We start from the raw sequence: 23,670 nt of genomic DNA, 5'->3' as shown, positions 1-23,670 counted from the left end.
AGCAGCCCGTTGTCTGGAAGTCGGTGATTAATTCATCCGTGCATCAGAGAGCACGTAAATGTTGGTCCTGCGCCTGATCTCACCGGTTGTGTTGGATTGCCGTCCCATCGGGCTATGAGAGTGAAGGAATAGTGAGTGCACTTGTGTCTGTGCAAATGCTCGTGCACTATATTATTTTTTGTGCAGCTGGCTGATTTGCCGCTGTGATCGAAATCGGCCTTGGACGCCATTATTATGCTATCTGAATATAATTAGAAATGACTTGAGGAGGTCGGGAATTACGTACCAATATTATAAATATGAAGTTGACTTTCTTATTACGCTTTCACGCTGGAACGGCTGAACGGGTTGAGATAAATAGGTGGTACCCCGGAAGTAGTCTCGGGCTTAAACGTAGTATATAATAATAGCTAAATGTTACTCGATATGCATTAATGAAGCTTTTCAATAAAAAAATCACCTCAAAGGTTGACTAGTAACATTATACAGTGTTTATCTTTTTAATTCAAAACAAAAAAAAAAACGATGACGTAAATGGTCCATTTCTGTACAACATATTAGGTTTATTGAATTCTTTTATTTATCAACGTTGAACAAAAAACTAGCGATCAAATGTTTCTATTTTAAAAACCGGCCAAGTGCGAGTCGGACTCGAGCACGAAGGTTTCCATACCATATTAGGGGTTATTTAGTTAGGGGAGTTCAGTGCGATACGCGATCGAGTACGGACGCGCTTGCACTGCACTGCATGAATTTTAAATTCGCGAATTGCGCGGCTATAGCCGCTGCCCGGTTTTCGCTATGAGTGCACAAACACTCATAGCCGACGAAGTGTTGGCATTTTTCAAACATGCCATCGATTATATGGCAGTGCCAAGTTGCTGCTGTTAGCGCTTGGCAAAGTCAGCCAAATGCCGTTTCATTGAAGGGATGGCACAGAGAAGAGTTGCCAGGACATTGTCATGCTAGTGAAGGAGACCGACCCGGACGACGTGCCTAAATTCGTGGCGAAAGATCTTCATAAGCTACCTCCCGTCGCGTTCGACCACGTAGACGTCACCAGGCTGCTAAAGGACCTTACACTCCTGAAGCAAAGCCAGGCCGAGATGGAGCATCAGCTGGAGGTGTCCAACAACACCATCAGTGATCTACGGGCAGAATTAGTATCATTGCGCAATGCAATTTCTCCAAGTATCGACCTATCGACAGCGACAACAACAACGTGGGTGGTAAATGCTTCCATCTACAGTTTCGAATGCTTCAACCCTGCGTGCACGAGCCCGACTCGCACTTATCCGGGTTTTTTCTTTATGCTAATCAATACAAGCTGTTGATTTGCATCCGTGCCATAGTCAAGGACGTAAATATGCTAATGATTCTCGACCCAAATCAACGAAAAAATGGGTAGGTAATTTTTTCATGTTTTTTTCTTATTTACGTATATCCGTCAGTGTAACCCAGCCGTACTTTAATTCGGCGAGTGTGTTACTATCCTTACTACCGCGCTGCGCACTCACACAAACGCAAACGATACATGCACAAAGCATATGAAATGAAATCGTTTATTTTGCAAGTTGGACATTACATCACTTTTACACGTCATTTTTAAGAACGCTGAGGTCGGCATTTCCTAATGACTGATCCCTGAGAAGAAATGCCGAAACAAACTCAAGGGTCATAGTCTCTTTTAAAGTCAAAACATGTTGTTAATCAAAATAATATTACGTGTGAGTGTCACCATGTACGCGGTCTGGAATGACCTTTTGAGGAAAGAGCCACATCAGGCTGGAGCTGACCAGTCCCAACAGACGGCACGCATGCATCAGTCGTCGTGTAGCTCACTCAACCATATCTTAGGGAGCTCAACGACCTGTCACACGACGATACCAGATCTGCAGAACATTTGCGTAGGCCATTCAAAAATACTCAAACCCGCCAGACTGTATTTATGTTATAAGAATATATAATGTTGCTCGCATACACGATACTCACATTCACAATAATAATAAATAAAAAAAAATAAAAAATATAATTATAATATATAAATGTCAAAAAAAAAATGTCATTAATAAAATGTTATCTGATGATAATAATATTTAAATGTCAAAAGAACAATACACAGGCATTTGAAAAGATATCACTCACTAAGCGAGCAGCTCATTCCCAAGCTTCTTTATCATTTAAATAATCAGATATTTTGTAATATCCTTTTTTCAAAAGTTTGGATTTTATGTGATTTTTAAGTTTCTTAATAGGTAAATCACGAACCGCTTTGTGAAGTTTATTTATTGTAAAAGCGTATACATTGATCCATGAACGAGTTGCTTACTCTGTGGAGGCGAGTAGCATGTACAGCAAGATTATGTTTATTCCTAGTATTTATGCCATGAACATCAGACATTTGAACAAAGAAATGTTTTTACGAACGTACATTAAGTTTTCAAAAATATATTGAGAGGCAACAGTCAGAATATTTATTTCTTTGAATTTCTCTCTGAGAGAAACTTTTGGACCCAGATTATAAATGGCACGTGGCATACGCAACGATCGTTCAATAAAAATCGATGATATCATCCAGCCTACCCAAATTCACCCAATCACAGTGCGAGTACTCCCACACACTCGCCTCGCCGCTCCCCGCGTGCCCTTGAAGCCGGAACAAACAAGCGCCGACGGCAAGCAGTGTGTTTGATGTCGCCGCCGCTGCTGCGTACGTGCGCTTTGAATTCCGCGACGTGTAGGTACAAAGTGCGAGATGACGGAAAACTACACGAACACGAGTTGGTGGCGATGGTCCGCCTGTATGCCATCAGTGACAACAGTGTACTAACAGCCATCCATCCTCCGAGCCTTTTCCCAACTATGTTGGGGTCGGCTTCCAGTCTAACCGGATTCAGCTGAGTACCAGTGCTTTACAAGAAGCGACTGCCTATCTGACCTCCTCAACCCAGTTACCCGGGCAACCCGATACCCCTTGGTTAGACTGGTGTCAGACTTACTGGCTTCTGACTACCCGTTACGACTGCCAAGGATGTGCAATGACAGCCGTACATACCTATGTTCCGGGAAATGTTTACCGACCGGGAACCCTCATCACGGAGGGTCATGCTGGTCATGTGACAGACTTATGTGCTAGGACCGTTAACTTAGTGCTTTCGACACATTAAAAACGAATGTGATAGTGTTATGTTAGCTGAAGGACAACCAGCTACTTCGTCGTGCTCGATTGTGCCAAGAGTGTGAAGGTGACAGCTTTGAACAGTACCTCCGGGTAACTAAACTAGGTAATTTATTTATTTGTACATTTTGTAAATACGTAGTCAGCTTAATCAATTTTATTAGTGTAAATAAGTTGATTTCTCAACCACGCCAACAATACCTACGAGCCGAAAGAATCACCTCGTGCCTACACTTAACTAACACATCTTTCACCAATGTAATCGAAAAGTAAAAACAAAATTACTACGAAATCTTTACGCTGAATGTTAAAGCAAACCGAAAATGTTATCAATCAGCTGTTAACAGGTCAGTGAACTTTCCTTTAGCGCACTAGTATTACGTCATTAATAAGATTTCCGTGTTCCAAGGTCCTAAGACCGTTAAGAAGGAAGCAAAATTTCTAATTATTAACCAATTTAATTCAAAAATAAAAACTAAATCACTGCGAAAACTTTTAAATGCTGAAAGATAAAGCAAAACGAACATTTTATGAATCAGCTGTTAACATGTTAGTGAACTTTCTTTCGCGCACTAGTATTGCTTATTACTGTAGTTAATAAGATATCTGTGTTAAATTTATGCTCAAAAATTAGTAAGTAAAGTAAAACGAAGTTAATGACAATAATGAAGGTGATTTTCGAAACTTTAGGTAAAATGATTGCTATCGCGTATCACTCGGTCTCGCTCGCTCGCGCGCTCGCGCTGTCATGTCGTAGATAAGACACTCACACATCGACACTCACGCACACACGTAGACATTAGTTTTCTCTGTCTACGCACACATAGCTGCCATCACGCACACACTGTGGCCGCGGGGGAATTCTGTTATGATTTGTGTTTAACCGTGGGCTAAATTCTGAAATACCATGAAATTACAACATCAAAAAAAGCAGCGCATATTAGCTTTTTCCCACCTACCGTAATTCAAATCGATTATTAATAATATTTTATTTACATAATATTTACATTAATTTTAAAAATTAAAAATAAACTTATATGTACAACTTAAAACTTAAAAATAAACTAATCAATTTTAAATGTGGCCTTGGACGACAAAGCTTGGTCTCAAGCTACACTTCCCATCCGTATGGGAGGGCTTGGCGTCCGCAAAATTTCCAGTATTAGTTTACCGGCATTTATTTCCTCCGTCCATGGCACTGACAAATTGATCAGGAAAATTCTACCTATTACACTGATCAATTTTGAGGTGCCATGCCTGGCGGAGGCTATTAATGCCTGGAAAGTCACATGCCCGAATACCGATCTACCCGCCAACCCATCCTCCCAGAGACAGTGGGATGAGCCGCTCTGCAGAGTAATACGGAAAAATCTCATTGATACGTCAATTACTTCTGCGGAGCGAGCACGCCTACTGGCTGTGGGTGAATGGGAGTCAGGTCTTTGGCTTCACGCATTTCCGTCGGCAAACATAGGCACCATGTTTGACGACACCACTTTCAGACTCGCTGTCTGCCTGCGTCTGGGTGCTTCGTGCTGCACTCCTCACCGCTGCCACTGCGGGGAAGCTGTCAACAGCCTCGGTCACCACGGCCTGTCGTGCAGTCGGAGTGCGGGCCGCATACCACGACATGCGAATATCAACGACGTGATCCGTCGGGCTCTTGTTGCCGTCGGCGTGCCAGCCGTACTAGAACCAAATGGTTTGGCACGCGACGATGGCAAGAGACCAGACGGCATGTCATTTCCGTGGAAGATGGGTAGGACTTTAGTGTGGGACGCGACCTGCGTCGACACTCTTGCGCCATCCCATCTTCCTAGAACTGCGTGTTGTGTTGGCTCCGCCGCTTCACAAGCAGAGGACCTCAAACGGCGCAAATATAGTAGCCTTATCGGGAATTACATGTTTGAGCCGTTTGGGTTGAAACTCGGGCCGTGGGGTCCGAGTGCTCACGCGCTTGCGAAGGAAATTTCTAAACGCCTTGTTGACACTTCTCGTGACCCAAGGGCTGGCTTTTATTTCGCACAGAGGTTGAGCATTGCCATCCAACGTGGCAATGCTGCCAGCCTTCTGGGTACATTACCCGGTGACAGCGATGAGGAGCAATTTTTTGATGCAATGTATTAGTTTTAAGTTGTACATATAAGTTTATTTTTAATTTTTAAAATTAATGTAAATATTATGTAAATAAAATATTTTTAATAGATTTAGTTTAAAAAAAAAAAAAAATCGATTATTTACGTATTTAATTTTAACCTCCTTGACTATGGCACGGATGCAAATCAACAGCTTGTATAAGCGACGTGTTGAGTAGAATATCCACCACTCGTGAAGTTGTCGGGCGCAGTGAGTCATGAAGCTGTGTTTGTTATTTATTTCAATAATGTCTGTGATATTAGTTGCGGCAGACTTTCAGTATCCAAGTTTTGAATACTATGAGTGTGAATCTGAGGAGTTTCTTGAAAAGTATCTAGATATTATCAGATTTAATATCACCGTTGATAGTTCGACAAGTAAAGACTTATTTACAGTGTTAATACCCGAAGACGCTAAGCGTGGCCGACAAATGTTATTTGTTATTGAAAAGGTTCTTATCGAAGCTGATACGTGTTTTGGTCGGGAAAGAGGTCCAAGCGGTGCGTGTTTAAAAGAACAGTGACAGTATCTTTAATACATTCATGTAGTTCTGTATATAGGTGTTTTATTTAAGTACACTTGATTTATAATGACGGCTATAAATATAATACCCATTAAGTTCACCATTCCCGGGTCTAGAAACTTCCCGGTTTTAGAAACTTTCACAAACCAGTTGTAGTCTGGGAGGTGGTGATTGATTCACCCGTGCATCGGAGAGACATACTGTAGACATACACGTAAATGTCGGTCCTGCGCCTGATCTCTCTCCGGTCGTGTCGGATTGCCATCCCATCGGGCTATGAGAGTGAAGGAATAGTGAGTGAACCTGTGTCTGCACAAATACTCGTGCACTATAATATGTCTTGCTCAGCTGACTGATCTCCTTATATGAAAACAGTCGCTGTGATCGAAATCGGCCTTGGTCGCCATTATTATGCTATCTGAATATAATTAGAAGTGACTTGAGGAGGTCGGGAATTACCAATATTATAAATACGAAGTTGACTTTGCATATTTAATATTTTGCTTATGACGCTTTCATGCTAAATCGGCTGAACTCATCATTATCATCTCCCGAGCCTTTTCCCAACTATGTTGGGGTCGGCTTCCAGTCTAACCGGATTCAGCAGAGTACCAGTATTTTATAAGTAGCGGCTGCCTATCTGACGTCCTCAACCCTGTAACCTTGGCAACGCGATTCCCCTTGGTTAGACTGGCGTCAGACTTACTGGCTTCTGACTAATGACTTACTGGCTCCGTAATGACTGCCAAAGAAGATTCAATGACAGCTGGGACCTACAGTTTAATGTTTCATCCAAAACACAGTCTTTGGTGTCCAAGATATACTTAGAAAGTACATACAAACTTAGAAAAGATGCATTGGTACTAAGACGGCTGAACTGATAGAAATAAATAGGTGGTACCCGGGAGTCGAGGATAAGTAGGTCCTTTTCATCCGGATGTGGAACGTAATTCCCGCGAGACACGAACATAGTCTCGGACATAGATATTATTACTTAAACTGTAATCTATACTAGATGTACAGGGTATTATTATTATTGTCTTATCATGTAGGTTACTACATTTTTGTCGATTACAAGTTTAATATTTGTGCTGACAACACTGTTAAGAACTAGTGTGATTTTTGACATCTGTCAACGCTAAGAGCTAGCTGGCGCGAATGATGGAAGACGACATGAAAACGATTGTAATTTATGAAAATTTGTGTTGGATAAGTAAATACAGGAAGATATTTTTGATACTAATTGACGTATTATTTCCGATAAAGGCTAGGAGATCATACCCTAGCTTATACCAATAGCTACTCACTCGATACGCAAAGTTAAGCTTCGCACAAAAAGATTCACATCAGAGGTTGACTAGAAATATTATACAGTGTTTATGTTTATTGAAAACAACGATGACGTAAATGGTCCATTTCTATACATATTACTTTTATTGAATCCTTTTATTTATCAAAGTTGAACAAAAAACTAGCGATCAAACCACCAGATGATTCTATTTAAAAAGGGCATGTATTTAACGCGGCGACTAAGTAAAACGAATATAGGTTTTAAAAAATAATAGAGTGGGTACCATTTATAATGGGTTGGCAGCTAAAAAGGAGTGTCATAATAAGTCAAAGGTAGCATATTAATATATCAGTTATGAGGTCCGTTTTAATTTAAACTAGCATCAAGTTTTTCTTTTGGCGACTGAATTAATATCTAAGCGAAAACTTAATGATGACAATAAAAATAGAAAATGGGCATTCATAAATAATACAAATCAGGTTCTATTTAAAATTGTTTGGATGAAGAATAAATATAAACTAGCTCATATTATAAATATATTGTGCGACTTTTTAATAGCTTTAAATAAAGTCTAAAATGGCATGCAGAAAAAATCGACGCCTCCCACGCAGAAGGTCGGAACTCATTTTTTTACAAAAATCGTTTTTTTGCACCATTACAATAATCTTAAATGTTACTACGTATTACTAAAATCCAAATTTTAATATCTTCTATAAATAGCGAGTTTTTTAATGGATAATGGTCTTAACAACAATGTTCTCCCGCGCATAAAGTCGCGCGTATAGTTCCGACTGTATGCTCCGATTGATTGGAGCGAGGACGGCCAATCAGAGCGCAGTACCGACGTCGTATGTCAATCGTCGTATTGCACCCGTCCCACGCAAAACGTCGAAACGTTCATGTTACGACTTTATACGCTGTAATCATACGTGTACTGTGTTCAGTTACGACTTTATACTACTCAATAATTTAATTCTAGGAGTCGTAACTTATTCTTAAGACCATATGCGAGGTTTAAATATAACAATGAATAAAAGTATAAAGACGTATCATAGACATACGGCTGTATGCTCCGTTAAAAAAATAAGATACGATTCTCTGCTTTTCAATTATGGTTGAAAAATCATTAAAATTAACGTTTGAACTGCTTCGTTGTTCTAGAGGCCGCGAATATGACTGCCCGCCACAAGGTATTGGGTTTGATTCCCGTATCGGGCAATATATTATTGGGTTTTTCAATTTCTAAATTCTCATAACACGGAGTCTGGAATAGTGCCTAATGTTCGACAACAGGCATAACAATGGGATTAATAACTGAGTGGACTGTAATATTCTCCTGTCTCTTACCTCTCTAACCTATGCTTACCCCTTTGGGGAATAAAAGTCGTGATGTCATGTTTGAATTATGTTAATTTTCTAAGTCTCTATCCATGTATTTGTAACATGTGTAAAGAACAATGCTATTCTTTGTATATTAGTCGGGCTCAAGTGTTGCCCACAGTAACTGCATAGTGTATAATGTTCCATAGGCTTATATTAAGGTGTCTACACACCGAAGCCGCTGATGCCGGCGGCACAGCCCGGCGGCCCAACCCGCCGGCCGTATTTTGTACAATCATGCCGCCGGCTTTCATAGAGTATTTGACAATTACTAGAACACCACATGCCGCGGCAGTCGTGCCGCCGGGCTGTGCCGCCGGGCCAGCGGCTTTGGTGTGTAGACCCCTTTAGGTCTCAGACCAAAGCATTTTGAAATCTACCCCAGGAGTCCTGAAATAAACTGGTTTCAATCTTATTCAATATTCTGAAAAATATGCTTACAAACGAAGTTTTAACTATTACACTTTTATTACCTTAATTTAATTATATTAATTGATAAATATGAGTTATAGTATATGACAACTTTTTTTTAACCGACTTCCCAAAATGAATCCGTCGGTTACCAACCGATTTAAACAAATATTTTATTGTTTGAAAGGGTTTCCTAAGTAGTTCGTTTGTCATCCGGTCTAGATATGGAAACCCTAAAAAAATCGGTTGCAACTCTCGAAAATTATAGACACATTTAGAGGAAAACTTCTCATTCGGGTATATGTCTCAGATACCACAAAACAGTGGAGGTTAAGATCTGACCTGAAGATGAAGACGACAGAGAAACGAGGGAATTCCTCAACGGTGTCTACTATCTAGCTCGTATTCGAGAGAGAGTTCTTGATAAGATTTTTCCAGTAGATAGCCCATAGCGCAGGGGTCTTGTAGATTTTAACCGAGAATTCAAATATATTGCGGTAATTGCCTTATTTTTCAGGAAATCAGGGTCAGTTTTTATTAGAAACTAATGCTTTTAGAATTTATTTTAAAATCACAGTAAAAAATTACTCATTTCAACTTTTTACAGTACTAGATCCTGACAGCCAGATCCTGAGATGAATAATAATGAATATGAACAAGACTTATTTGTCAGAAAACTCTTGTCCGATTAATTTGTCAGGACCCCTGGGAGCGAAGTGAAGTAAAGATCCTATTTAACCAATCCCATTTACTGGGCAAAGGGCTCAGGCTTTGTAAATTGATTTTTCATGTGGAATATTACAACCGGTTTTCATGGAGACCTTCGGGACCAATATCTAAAATATTTTAATTTCGTGTTATTAGTGAAATAAAGAATCTATTTTGACCACTCCCACTACTGGGCAGAGAATCCCAAGAATTTGTAGAGTGACTATGTAAGGAGAACATTTGAACTGGTTTTCCTCGGTGCCCCTGGGACCGATTTCAAAAATATTTTAATTTCGTGTTAAGAGTTAAGTAAATAACCTATTTCAACTATTCCCACTACTGGGTAAATACACTTTATAAAGTGACTGTTCATGTGGAATATTAGAAATACGCTGTAACTATTTTTCCTCCACTTTCTAATGCTTCTTTCTTACCATTTGACTTTATTTTTCTAGCCTTAAACTTGTTATTTAAATGGATTTCGACAGTTTGCTCGTCGCATATAGTCGTAATTCAAAACTTACGTCGTTATTCGTGTTTTTTAAATCAAGTTTATGAACGCATACAGTCGTAATAAGAAGATACGACCTTTTTCAATCAAGTATAAGGTCGTAAGTAAGTAAACCGGTTTTTTTTCGATAACTACAATTTTTTATAATATCCAGCACCTGGGAATAAATTATTTAATTGTTAATTGACAGCATAATGCAAAAATCTCTGTTGAAAACCTTTCAGAAAAAAAAATATCATCACCGTATACAAAAAACGCTCTCCTGTAAAAACGATTTTTTAGCCTTACGACCTTATGCGTAGGAGGCGTCGAAATATTTTGCGGCTGTTATTTTCAAAATTATAGGTGAATAGCATGGAAGTAAGCATGCAACATGCAGCAAGCATGACTTCTGTCACGGCTCCGGCGCTGCGGGGCTCCGGCGCCTCAGCTCGCAGGCCGCCTCGCCCCTCCGCGCCTACGCGGTTTTGAATTGCACTCTAGCTAGGGGTAGGGCAGACAAGACTACGTGGAGTCGGTTTTGCAGCGATTCGTTTTCGTCACTAATTTCAATTTTTAATACAATGTTTTTTTAATTGAAGGTTATATATGGCAATATGCTAAATAAAATGAATCCAAATTAAATTCTACCATCTTCATAGTGCGCCAAGTGAGATAATACCACCGCACCATCCGCCGTTTTCATGAAATTATGATACACAATATTAATAATTAACTCTTATTCCTTTTTATTGTACTCCTTTTAATATTTAGAGCTATCCACAAAGCGAAGCCTTAAACTGGGTTTTTAGTCGGCACGAAATAGTTGGTACCATATTATCTTTGCCACCCAACTAACATTATTAGTCGCCAAGTCATTATAAATAGCTCCTCACCTAATATTTCAATTGACTGGTATAGTTTATTTGCTACCCAAACGCAGCTGCTAGTTTTTAGTTTTTGTAACACCCTTAATTTTGAACCTTACATATTATAATAGTCGCGAAAATATTTAATCGCTGGCAAGTTATTTTATTTGTTGCCAACATTTGTCGACTTTTAAGTTATTAGTCACCAGGAATATAATAAGCCTTTAAAAAGCCGCCCAAGAGCATGTCGGACCGCGCTCAGTGTAGGGTTTGCTTTATCCTACAGAGCAGCTTGTTGTCGCTGGTATCGCGACACGCGCGCTTTGACGGTGCGTCTAAAAAACGTGGTCTACATAGGCCCTTAGATATAGGCCAAAGATGTATTTTATTAATGTCATCTGGGACCTTCAATTTTACGTTCCTTCCAAAATTCAGAGGAACTTGTAACGGTAAAAGACGGGGATATCTCAAAAAATAAATATATTAAATACCTTGAACTTAGATATTCTTCAAGGTAAACCACAAGCTGTGACAAGTGCTTGCCATTTCAGTCACTATATGATATTTGGATCTTCAAAACAAAGAGCAAATGTTATTTCTATAGCCTATTTTTTTAATACTAATAAACCTGAATCAAACATATACAGTATTTATGTATAGTAAGGTGTTGAGCAGAATAGCTTAATGTTTGTGATTCACTCGTGAAGTTGACGGCCGAGGTGAAAGTCATGAAGCTGTGTTTGTTATTTATTTCAATAATGTCTGTGATATTAGTGGCGGCAGACTTTCGGTATCCAAATTTCGGTGACTGGGAGTGTGACTATGTGGACATTTTTGAGGATAATTATATTGGTAGTTTGAAGTTTAATCGCACTGGTGATGGTAATGCTATAGATGACGACGATGATGCTATAGATGAAGATGATGATGATGACGATGATGGAACGATACCTGATGACGAATTGATAGTGCCAATCCCTAAAGATGATGAGGGTGACGACTCTATTCCTGGTCAAAAAATAGACGCTGCTGCTTGCCCTGGCGGATTAAGAGTTACTACCGGTTTGTGCGCAGATTTACAGGATAAGTGACGATACATTTAATACATACATAATTATGTTTCTGAACAAGGGCCTTTTATTTACACCGGTTAATACCCATTAATTTGGTAAGTGATTTTTAAATATTTGAGTGACTTATTTGCAATCTGAGCGTGATAAGAAGTGAGCTGTGGGATTGTTTTAAAGAGGGTGTTTTACAGAAAGGGCTTTGAAGGGCTTTACACAGTGGGCAGGAGTCTGACACTCCCTCACGCTGCACCCACAGCGGGAGGGGTCATTTGATGACTCCCAAAAAAAAGTATGATTAAATGTGTCCTAAGGAGGTGAAGGAGGTCAGGATTGCGTAGACATCGACAAAATTAAGGTAAAGGTTGATACTAATATAAGAAAAACAAAGTTTTGTATGTGCAAAGAAATCAAGAGAAAAAACCGTTGCTTATTTATTTTTTGTTTATTACACTTTCACGCTGAAACGGCTGAACCGGTTGAGATTGATAGGTACCCCAGAGGCGGGGATAAGTATATAGGAATATATAGGGATAACTTTTAATCCGAACGCGGGCCGTATTTCCCTTGGGGAACGGACGTCGTCGCGGGTTAAATCTAAATATAGTTTAATAGCTATAGGTCACTCAATCACTCATCATGAAGTCTAAGAAACTGCAAGCCCTAGAAGTTAAAAAGAAATTGAGAAGATAACAACTGAGGAATTCGGATGACCTCATCGGATTCCAGCAGCTTACAGTTAGGTATTAAACCCTTGGCCGTCCTTACGGGTAGTCAGAAGTCAGTAAGTCTGACATCCAGTCTTACCAAGGGGTATTGGGTTGACCGGGTAACTAGGTTGAGGAGTTCAGATAGGCAGTCTCTCCTTGAAAACACTGGTGCTCAGCTGCATTCGATTAGACTGGAAGCCGACCCCAACATAGTTGGGAAAAGGCTCGGGAGATGATGTAGTGTGTGCCGCCTCCTGGAATTTGGTTAATCTCCGATAGATATCCTTTACAGTTGATAATATTATAAGTAAGTCACAGTGACATATGTAAGTATTATCATTGCAATATAGATCATAGCAGAAGGCATTAATAAAGTTTTCAAACTAAAAGATTCACCTCCAAGGTTGACTAGTAACATTATACAGTATTTATGGTTTGATATTTTTAAAACCAACATTGACGTAAATGGTCCATTTCTTATTGAATTCTATTAATATTAAAGTTGAACAAAGATAAAAACACCATAAAAACCACCGGAGGTCTTTATCTTAAAAGAATATGTGCTAATAATAATAAATAGTCAACGTTCAACTATTAGGTAAACAATAAAATAACTAAGTAATTGACTTTTATTTCACTTACATTTACTTTACACGTACGCACATTCATTTAAAAACAGGATAAGATATATAAATACACATTTTTTATTTTGGGATAATTCAAAAGTACGTACAAACTCGTTGCATCATACACTATGCCACTAATCTCAAATATTATACTCAATTATGTTAATCAAGCCAATATTAATTTAATATTTATGACCATTTCAAAATAATTTTAGCCTCCGTATACCAAATGAAGTGATCCGGTCATCAAATCATTTGTGGTGTCAATCTCAGAACGTGCAGTCATGAACATATATTTATTTTGTGTTTTAATAATGTCGCTAAGTGTAGTGATAGTTACTGCTAACTTTATTTACCCGAGTGCTGCAGATTGGGTGTGCGAATTTGATGGTGAAGATAGTGTCGAAGTTTTACGAGCTACACAACAACTGCATGTCAGATTCCATGACTCAGAATCGTAGAACGACGTAAAAGACATACACATATATAAAAAACTTCATTACATTATATTGTTTGTGTTAGTACGGAAATGGCGGGGTCGTTTTTAAATACGGAAAGATACAGTGCTTGAATGTGGTCGCAGTGAAGAAAATTATATCATCAATGCATATTATGTCATACAAACCAGTTATGTGTGGTCAAAGTGATATGAAGAAACCGGTGATGTTTTAGCCCGATATGTGATAGTATCCTGACAGTTAGTCAATGAATTGCTCAAATAAATGTTGTGTTTAATACAATTTTTTTATTTTCAATCAAACACTAGAGATATAAAGTGTTGAGTGAATTTATTTTTGGTCTGTAAATAGATAAACATTTATATAAGTAGACTACCAATTTATTTATTGTGATGTTCCAATAAAAAATACCAATTAATTCAACGGTCAGTTTTAGCCTTTCAAAGAAATATGTCAGATAAGATACTTACATCATTTGTGCATCAGCCAATTATACTATAGACTAAATTAATTACCTATAGTTTATTTTAAAGGTGATCTAAAACGGTCCTTTAAGTTGAAGCTAATCGTTTACGATTTAGACTAAATCAAGCATATTTTGTTAATTTTGTATGATTAGTTAACTTCATCAATTAATGAAAGGTCAACATGTCTAGTCTTTGACCTTAGACGCATCTTCTTGGTGACTTGTCAATTTCAACCTCGACCTTATGGCTTCTAATATTAATAAAAAAATATAAATCGGTGCATACTTCCTCCTTTATACTTTATACTTCCTTCCTTTATTCCATGTGCACGAAATATTGCATTCCGAACGCAGTTGAAACCGCAGGCAGAAGCTAACTGGCTCGTCATTTACATACGATGAGGTTAGCCTACGCGCACACTGCAAATTAAACAGTCAGCCAAAGTTTTTAGTCAGTCTGATACCGGACAAAATACTCGATCGTTGTTACGTGTGCACTTCCATTGATGTTCACATTGATTTATGAGCCCAAACCAACTATCGGCCGACTAAAAGTTTGTAGTGTGCTCGACCACTTAGATTGATTTGAGAACAATTTGCAGACAATATCCTGGTTCACAAAAAAACACAATGCATATGAATTAGATACCTATCATAAAATAAAACATTTTGACCTTTTAATTTTGAAGATTATTCACATTTTTTACCTAAAATGGTAGACTTGATATTTTGATATTTTTGGTATATACGTGGGTAACTATTATGGCAAGATTTGTTCGCGAACGGTAGAAAGATACGCGTCGGCGCGAGCCCAAACTTAACCTGTGTTCGCGCACAATGGTTGCAAGTTCGGCGACAAATTATTACCTAGAGAGAGTAGAAAAGAAAAGAACATCTGTGTGCATCACATTGCTACACACATGTGGAATCCCATTTTTATATAATTTTCTAAAACTAGTTACCTAAATAGCACTAGGTACTTCAGGATTCAGGTTTGGGAGAGTATATTCTTATGTCTATATTTTTTTAATAAGTATAGTAATCTTATTTCGTTTTCTTTTCTGTGAACGATGTCACTAAGAAATTGTAGTAGACGATCACATTTAAAAATATTCTGGATATCACGTTCTCTCAAAATTAATCAAAAAGTTTTAAGGAAATCATCACTCCACTCAAATGTTCCATCTAATTGTTAACTTGCTTAAGAAATAGAATAGGATAATTTCCACATTAGCAAAACAATAGATAGTAGATAGAATATAAGGAACGGCCTTAAAGCTAGGTACTCACATCCGGACTGATGTCAGTGAAGTTCGCGCTGGAGACAAACTCCTTGAGGAACCCGTCCAGCTCTGTTCCCTCGATGTAGCCATTACCTAGAACCAACAATATTCTATGTAAGTATCACATTTTTGCCACAATCACTAGAAATGTGTAAAGAAAATGAGAATTTGTATTTTACATTTTCAGTCTAAAATAGCTGAACCGATAACTGAATTGAGAAGCAAATTCAGCGTGAAAGTAGGTCTTTCTAGCGCTGTTCTCAATTATAAGACTCTATTATTATGTTCTTTCTCATGGTTAACTCTATCTCTGTACCAAATTTTATTAAAATTCAGTTCAGTGGTTTAGACGTGAAAGCGTAACAGACAGACAGACAGAGTTACTTTCGCATTTATAATATTAGTAGGGATATGTATATTCTGCCTATCTTCGTTTTGTTTTAAAGTTAATATAAAAATTCCATCTATAGTTATCTAATCGACAAATAGACAGAGAATATTCAAAACGAACGAGGTTAGTACTGATTTTAATAATCTATCGATTTCTGTACTTGCCTACTACAAATAACATTTAACATAGGCTCCATTCAAACTCCTATCTCTAGCAAGCCAAGACCAGATAGATTATTGAAATCCACAGTTAAAAGGTAAGGAGCAAAGCGTTTGATAGTATCGCGGCCCGAGATCCATCTAGATAACAGGAAGAGTGTTTAATGAGAAACGTTTAGAAAGAGGCTCCGAAAACAGCGGGGACGGTGTTTCTATATACTAATATAATCTATAATTTTTATACTTATATATAAACAGGAAAGATTAGTTTGTTTGTTTAAGTCGAATAGGCTCCGGAACTATTAAAATATTTTTTACTACTAAATATTAAAATATTTTTTCACTGTTAAGAACCTACATTATCTGCGCTGATATTGGGCTGTATTTTATCTGGGTATAGACAGAAAGGAATCCCACGGGATGCAAGTGAAACCCCGGAAAAACAACTTGCTTCATATTTGTAAACTAATTGATAAAAAAATAAAAAAAAACTAGAATAATGAATACCATCATTAAAACCGGTTTCACTTAAATTGATTTCACAATTAATTGCCAATTTCTACTGCGGCGTGCGCCACAAGTACGTACTTTTAATGCAGAACATGTAGGTAGGAACATACCTATTCGGATGACTGAATATGTATCTGCATTTAAAATATTACAAAAAACAATATCGGGTAAGGTCATACGTTATAAAGAATTACGTAATAGGCAGTGATCGACAGTTCATCTCATCTGCCTATCCTTTTCTCAACTATGTTGAGGTCGGCTTCCAGTCTACCCAGATGCAGTTGAGTACCAGTGTTTTACATAGAGCCTGCGTATCTGACCTCCTCAACCGAGATACCCGGGCAACCCTACCCCTAGGTAAGACTGGTTTTCAGACTTTCTGGCTTCTGACCACACGTAACGATTGCCAAAGGTGTCCAAATGACAGCCGGGACATTTAATAAAGAATAAATACTTACATCCTTTCATAATAATTAAAACCTAACAGTTGCTGTCCCGACATTAAAAAGTGTAAGCAATATGATTGACGTCAAGGCTAAAGGTCATCCAGATCAGGTCAAGGTCATCCAGTCACCTAGACAAATGGCTTGAAAGGCTGGTGACACTTAAATTATACGTTTATTATTAATTTTATTTATTCAACATCGTACAAAGATTTTGCTAATCATTATGTCTTTAAAACACATATAAAATTAAGAGCTTATTATGAAAACCTTCGCATTGTGAGATCCACCTTAAGGTGATATCCTACCAAAATTGACCACTAATAAAAAATGTGTACGTCTCGAGTAAACACTATAGAAGCGGTGGCCAGTAGGATCTTGAATTTATATTAACAATAAATATGTTTTTATAATACCTAGCGATTTCTGGAGCTAATGAGGGTTTTTTTAATGATTTCTCACAAAAAAGGTATATACCTAAGCTTAAAGAGTAGCCAGCGGGATTTGTTACCGCGGATTGTTCGAATAGTTACCGCGGCCCTGGTACATAAAGGCTTAAGAAGGAACGTGATAGGTTTTATTCAGTAAGACTGAAACTTCCTCACGCTGCATCCACAGAGAGGGGTAATTTGATGATTTCCCATCAAAAAGGTAAGTAGCACGCTATCTCGTATTTCGTGGCCCGCCGCATCTTTAAGGAAATTGAACTGGCCAAATTCCCCTCATTATTCTAAATTTGCATTCATTTTATCTTTACTTGGCAATTTAGAAGCCAATCCTGCTTTTTTGCCATCTAATATTAGTACTTTAAAAAAATGAAAAAATGAGAAATGTCTTATCGAACGATTTTAGGATATAAAAACTGTGGGAGAGTTACTATTAATCTGTGGTGCCGAAGAAGGAACCTATTTATAAACATACTGATAAACTCTAAAAGTAATAGGACAAATTAATTTACTAATTAAAACTATTAAGAACCATTACACTAATTAGTTCTCTATTAAATAACTATAAAATATTTATACAGTTATTCATTTCAAATTATCTTAAGGTACAAGTCAGTCTTGTGTGGTACCTATAATGAAATATTTAATTTTAATATTTTGTGTGGCCTTACTAGGCCAAGCGCTTGGATATCCAAAAATTAAAGTGGCGAAAAATAAAAATAAATCAATTGCAAAAGGATTAAAAAGGACGAATCAATCGAATTTCCCAGCTTCGAGTTTAACGACTTCTAAGCCGTCGACTCTGACTTCCAAGCCGTCGACTTTGACTTCCAAGTCGTCAGCTATGACTTCGTTACCTCCTTACTCAATAGTGCCATTTTCTGCATTCGAGGGAAATGCTTGTGCTTCGGGTTTGGTACGATTTAATGGTATATGTGTTGGAATTGATTATTAAAAGTGTTTTGTGGCAATGTGTGTGTATTTTTTCTAACTTTCGTTGTTACTTAATGAGTGTAAATAAACAGAAGTACCTACTGGTAAGTTATATGCGTTTTCTATGTAGTGTTTACTTCTATAAATACTAATATCTACCAGTGTATATGTATTTATATGAAGGAGGAAAAAAAATTAAATAGGCTTTAAAACTATTGAACCCATAACCGATTTTTTTATATTTTTTATACTCTTCACTAAAGCTGTTCTTTCTGAATAGTTCGCTAAAATAATTGCAATACTTAGCGAGGCTTCGTGAGTTAACACAATTATGAAAACACGGGACGGTTGAGTGCCTTCGCGTGCAAATTGAAGAGGCCACACTTTGCTCCGTAGGGTAAGAGGCACAACAGACCCACATTGTCACACAGTGGGTCTATTTTTCACAAACCTTCTCCGAGCTTTTTCCCAATTATGTTGGGGTCGGCGTTCAGTCTGACCGGATTCAGCTGAGTACCAGTTGGTTTACAAGAAGCGACTGCCTATCTGACCACCTCAACCCAGTTGCCCGGGCAACCCGGTACCCCTATTTTTAACAAACGCTGGACAAAATACACTTTTGACTCCAATTTATACAAGTGTTCCTAAGCTTGACCTTTTTTGCTGCTTCTACGGTCCCATTGAAATAGTAAGTATGCTTCAGTTTTGTGGTTCCAGTGCAGATAGAACGAAATATACTTTAAGCCACGAAGAGCATAAAGAAACAGAGTTTTTTCAATTTCATGTTTTATCATAGCAACTTATGGTAAATATAAATAAATCTGTTTCAAATACAACTCAAATACTTAAGTAGCTTTTAAAATGAATATCGAAAAAGTTCTATAAAGTGACAGATATATATATATTTTTCAGTTTCATTTATTATTTCAAGGAAAATCTCCATTTATCTATACGATTTTTTTGTGAGAAATGACAGTTAAACCGATCTCTAATTGTACCCTTCAATTATTTATACTACTAACTATAGTTTCTGCTTAACCACTCTATAGTTGCAAACTAAAGACTATTTACCAACTTCAAAGTTTGGAGTACCCATCTATCTTATAAACAGTGAATATTCAATTGTATTTACAACATCGTACTCCACAATAACAAAGTTTCTAGAACTCGAAAGTTTTCAAAACGTTTTGTTTTGACTAAAGTGGAATAATTACGTAAAGACTGGTTTGTTTGTCGGTCTATTATTAACTTTGAAATGGGTATCTATTGATTATTTGCCCAAATCTGGGTTGATTTGATGACAAACCTGTAATATTATATACCTAGCTTTTCCCGTCATATTCACTAATAGTATTGAAACTATTTTTTGCACCTAAGTAAATAAAACAAACATTTATCATTCTGCTGTGAAATCATCTGTGTGACAATAATAATAATGTGTCACCATTTAATTAACGTTGTCTTAAAAGGGCTTCAGCGTGCTGGCTTCGGCCCGACGTTCGCCTTCCAAAAAATCCAGGACTCTGTAGTCCCGAGGTCTGGAAGAGACATACACACTTACGTCCCCACTCAGAAACATTTAATGAAAACTTAAGGGTCAATTTCCACTGAAAGAGCAGCGGCCGAGAGAGGCGAAAGAGCGCGAGCGCGGCCCGCCGCGCTCGCGCTCAATCACTTGCATTTACGGCCGCTGCCGGCCGCTGCCGGCCGCTGCTCTTTCAGTGGCGATTGACCCTAAGTCTCTCCTTAGTGACGGAATGTCATTCAAATCCTTCACTAAGGAATGGCTTAAGTAACCATTAAATGTCTCTGAGTGGGGACATTATGTATTTAAAATATTAATAGGTAGCCCAAAAATCCGTTAGATGTAGTCTTCGCTTAAAACAATAGGTACGTTTTATACGTTTATAATAAGATATTATAATAGTCCATCGGGCTATGAGATTGAGGTAATAGTGAAATGCACCTGTGTCTGCGCAAGTGCCTGCGCACTAAGTATAATATGTCCTACGCAGCTGGCTGACCCTTACATGAGAACAACCGCCGCGGCCGAAATTTAGATTGAGAATTGAGACGCCATTACCTACTATTAGAAATAGCATCTTCTAAAACCTATTCGTCTACAAATACATATCTACCTACATATGAACTATTCAATATACAGGTATCCAGACACACGTGTAAGTATACCATTTTTCCTTGAAACAAGACCTCCTCACGGAATCACATAAACAAAAGAAAGTTCTTACAAAAGTTTTGTATGAAACCTGTATTATTTACGTCCTAGCTACGTCTGACTACCTTCATGCGTTGTTATTTTATTAGGATGTATGTTACCTCTGGGATGTTATGCAGGGATCTGAGAAAAAATACACGTGTATCTGAGATTTAAGTATTTAGACCAAACGAACAAAGAATTAGGGTTTAACAAAAGCACCGTAAGATTTATCTAAATAGGAAAATTTTAGAGCGTTGAATTACTTCAATATTTTAACCGACACCAAAGAAATGTGGAATTTCTCAATTCATCTTTATATTTACACACCCGAGCATCGAAGAGCACATAATTATCGGCTCTTTGACTGATCTGTCTCTGGACGTCTTGGATTGCCGTCACGTCGGGCTGTGAGAGACTGAATCTCCTTCCAGTACGGCCGCCTCGGTGGACAATCGGCCTGGACGCCATTTGTTTTATCTTAATATTTTTCGTAAAAACCGACATATTACTTGCGAGAAGTGTCCCTCTAGCACCCGAATCTTATAACCTTCGATCACACAACTTAACCATCTTCAATTCTAGTTCACACCAAACAAACCAACTTAAGCTTACAGAACCTGTCTGTCTCCTTTATCTCTTAGGAAAATCTCTCAAAGTGTAAATGGGACTTCAAGTTCGCCCGTTACGAGGACAGTTAGGTGGTAAGATCTGATCTGGATTAATACCCAGGTGTAGATGGCGTGACAGGCGGCTAGGAGATAATATCAATTCAAGGTTTGGGATAAGTATGAAATGTATCTTTTGTAGTATATTATGTAATAATAATAAATACCGGGACACCTTTTATGTAAGAAATTATGTAGTTATAATGTTAACATTCACACATAATTGAAATCAATTTTGAAAGAAACTGTGTACATGTCGTGTCATGATATTTAGACTGATTTTTATCAGTCCATTTTTAACAGATACAAGAAATTCCTTCATAAAGCAAGTAAAACCGTAGAACAACATTGTCTATACATTTGCTTTACAAGACTTTGAATGAACTCAGACAGAACTGATCCAAGTTATTGTATTATATGGCAGAAGTAAGGCTGAATTGTTCGGTGGAAGAAATAACCAATGTGAAACCTATTGGAGTGAATTTATTCGCTTCGTGTGGTATTCAAACCTAGTAAACCTCTTTTTCGGATAACTAGGTAGATATAGATAATCCCAAGTATACGATATTCAATTAAGAGTTTTTAAAATGTTTTAAGTCTTTGTCTTTAGATATAAGTTGGTACTAGCTGTTACTTGTTTGTTTGTACTGAATTAGGCAGGAAGAACCACTTAAAGCAAACGGGTAAAAAGTAGCATATGTCTTCTCTCAGATTCTAGACGATATGTTTACCAACCATTAAATTGGTTCATCAGTTTTTGCGTCAAAGGGGAAAAATGTGGAATATTGCTATAATGAGCCATCAGAGTATTCTGCGCGTTGGTTTATCCAATTTATCCGTTGTTTTAACATTATAGTTGGATGTCATTTATTTATAGACTCAATGTCAAAATTCAATCTCTAAACGTAAAACTTCGGACACATCGAATATAGAAATGTACCGTAGTTATCACATACTCATTAAAATTGTTCTTTTTAAATCCGCGCGTCAATTGTTTGTCCTATAAACGCCATCTTGTTTTTAAAAATGTTTCTATTTTGCTAAGTGTGTTTCCCTGTCGCCCGTAACTTAGTCCAAGGATGGAATAAATACAATATAACTCAAGGCTTGTTTGTCTGTGGATCTTCAAAACAATTTTATGTAAGTAGGTAGAATAGAGTTTGTTATTTTGTGTCAAATTAGCTTTCCTACAGTTTCATTCTCCAAGTTACCTATAACTAAGATTGAGGACGCACTAAAATAAGGGTAAATATTTTTGAACTGTTATTTAAAAAAACTCAGTTTAAAATTAAATGCAGCTAAATATGAATGGTTCTAACTATATCTTGGACGCCAATGGCTGATAAAAAGGTGAAGGAAAACATCTCGAGGAAACCTTGACTATATACTCTGAAATCACCAACCCGCATTGAGCAAGCTTGGTGCTTAGCTTAACGCTCAATCCTTCTCCGTGTGAGAGGAGGCCTGTGCCCAGCAGTGGGACGATAAAGAGGCTGTAACGAACTAAATATAATGGAAGAGCGACAATTACGATTACTGAATTGCTGGTTCCTGGTGAATACCTATTCAGTTGTATGAATTGATCGTACAGCCTTTATTTATTTACCTAAATAAATGACTAAAATGGATGAATTTCAATAAAATCGATTACTATTGGTCATTCTCATTTTCTAAAGCATCTAACTATAATACTATAGCCATATTAATAGCCTCACAGCCTTATACTGCTAAGTTTTACAAGTTACTTAACATTTAAGTGACTCATGTATGCTATTAGGCGGTAACTTTGGCGACAACTTGGGTAAAGCAAAGTTTTTAGTTATATTCAAACTCAGGCCCGCCGTAAGCGGGCGTGCAGCGCGTGCACCGCACGCGGGCGGCACGTCCTAGGGGGCGGCAAATCGAGCAACTTATCACGTAATATTTAAAAAATACAATATCTTTTTACTAATGATTTGATTTGCAAATGCCCCGGGCGGCATGATTTAGGGCGGCAAAATTAAACCATAATTACGTTATAAAAATATTTTAATAAAATTAGATGAGTATATTAGCAATAAAATATCAGAAAAAGCCGCCCTTGCTTTGGTCGTGTCTTGTCAATTTTGACGGGTTCACCCTTTGCATCCCCAAAAAAATTCGCGCTCGCTGCGCTCGCGACTCCATGTCAGATATCACGCATTGTCTTTGTTTAATTGTTGAGGCACTCTATTCCGAAAAAACATATTTCGCGCACGTCGGTTATGGCTTTTTGTTCACTTTGGCTTTTTATGACATGTTTACCTACTTCATGAAAACTCTAAGGAAAAA

At 37.7% G+C, this 23,670-nt stretch overlaps 1 protein-coding gene across 2 annotated transcripts in view; it reads right to left on the bottom strand.

The window, feature by feature from the left end:
• LOC110381626 (calbindin-32) overlaps nt 1–23,670 on the bottom strand; it is a 144,319-nt gene that overhangs the window by 87,883 nt on the left and 32,766 nt on the right. For both annotated transcript variants that reach the window (XM_064041495.1, XM_064041496.1), the window contains exon 3: nt 15,604–15,689. In XM_064041495.1, coding sequence (XP_063897565.1) covers nt 15,604–15,689 — 86 coding nt within the window. The remainder of the gene's footprint in view (nt 1–15,603; nt 15,690–23,670) is intronic.

Source organism: Helicoverpa armigera, chromosome 25, assembly GCF_030705265.1.
Source record: "Helicoverpa armigera isolate CAAS_96S chromosome 25, ASM3070526v1, whole genome shotgun sequence".
Taxonomy (NCBI): domain Eukaryota; kingdom Metazoa; phylum Arthropoda; class Insecta; order Lepidoptera; family Noctuidae; genus Helicoverpa; species Helicoverpa armigera.
Note: the sequence above shows the minus strand (reverse complement) of the source record. Positions and strands in the feature narration are given on the sequence as shown.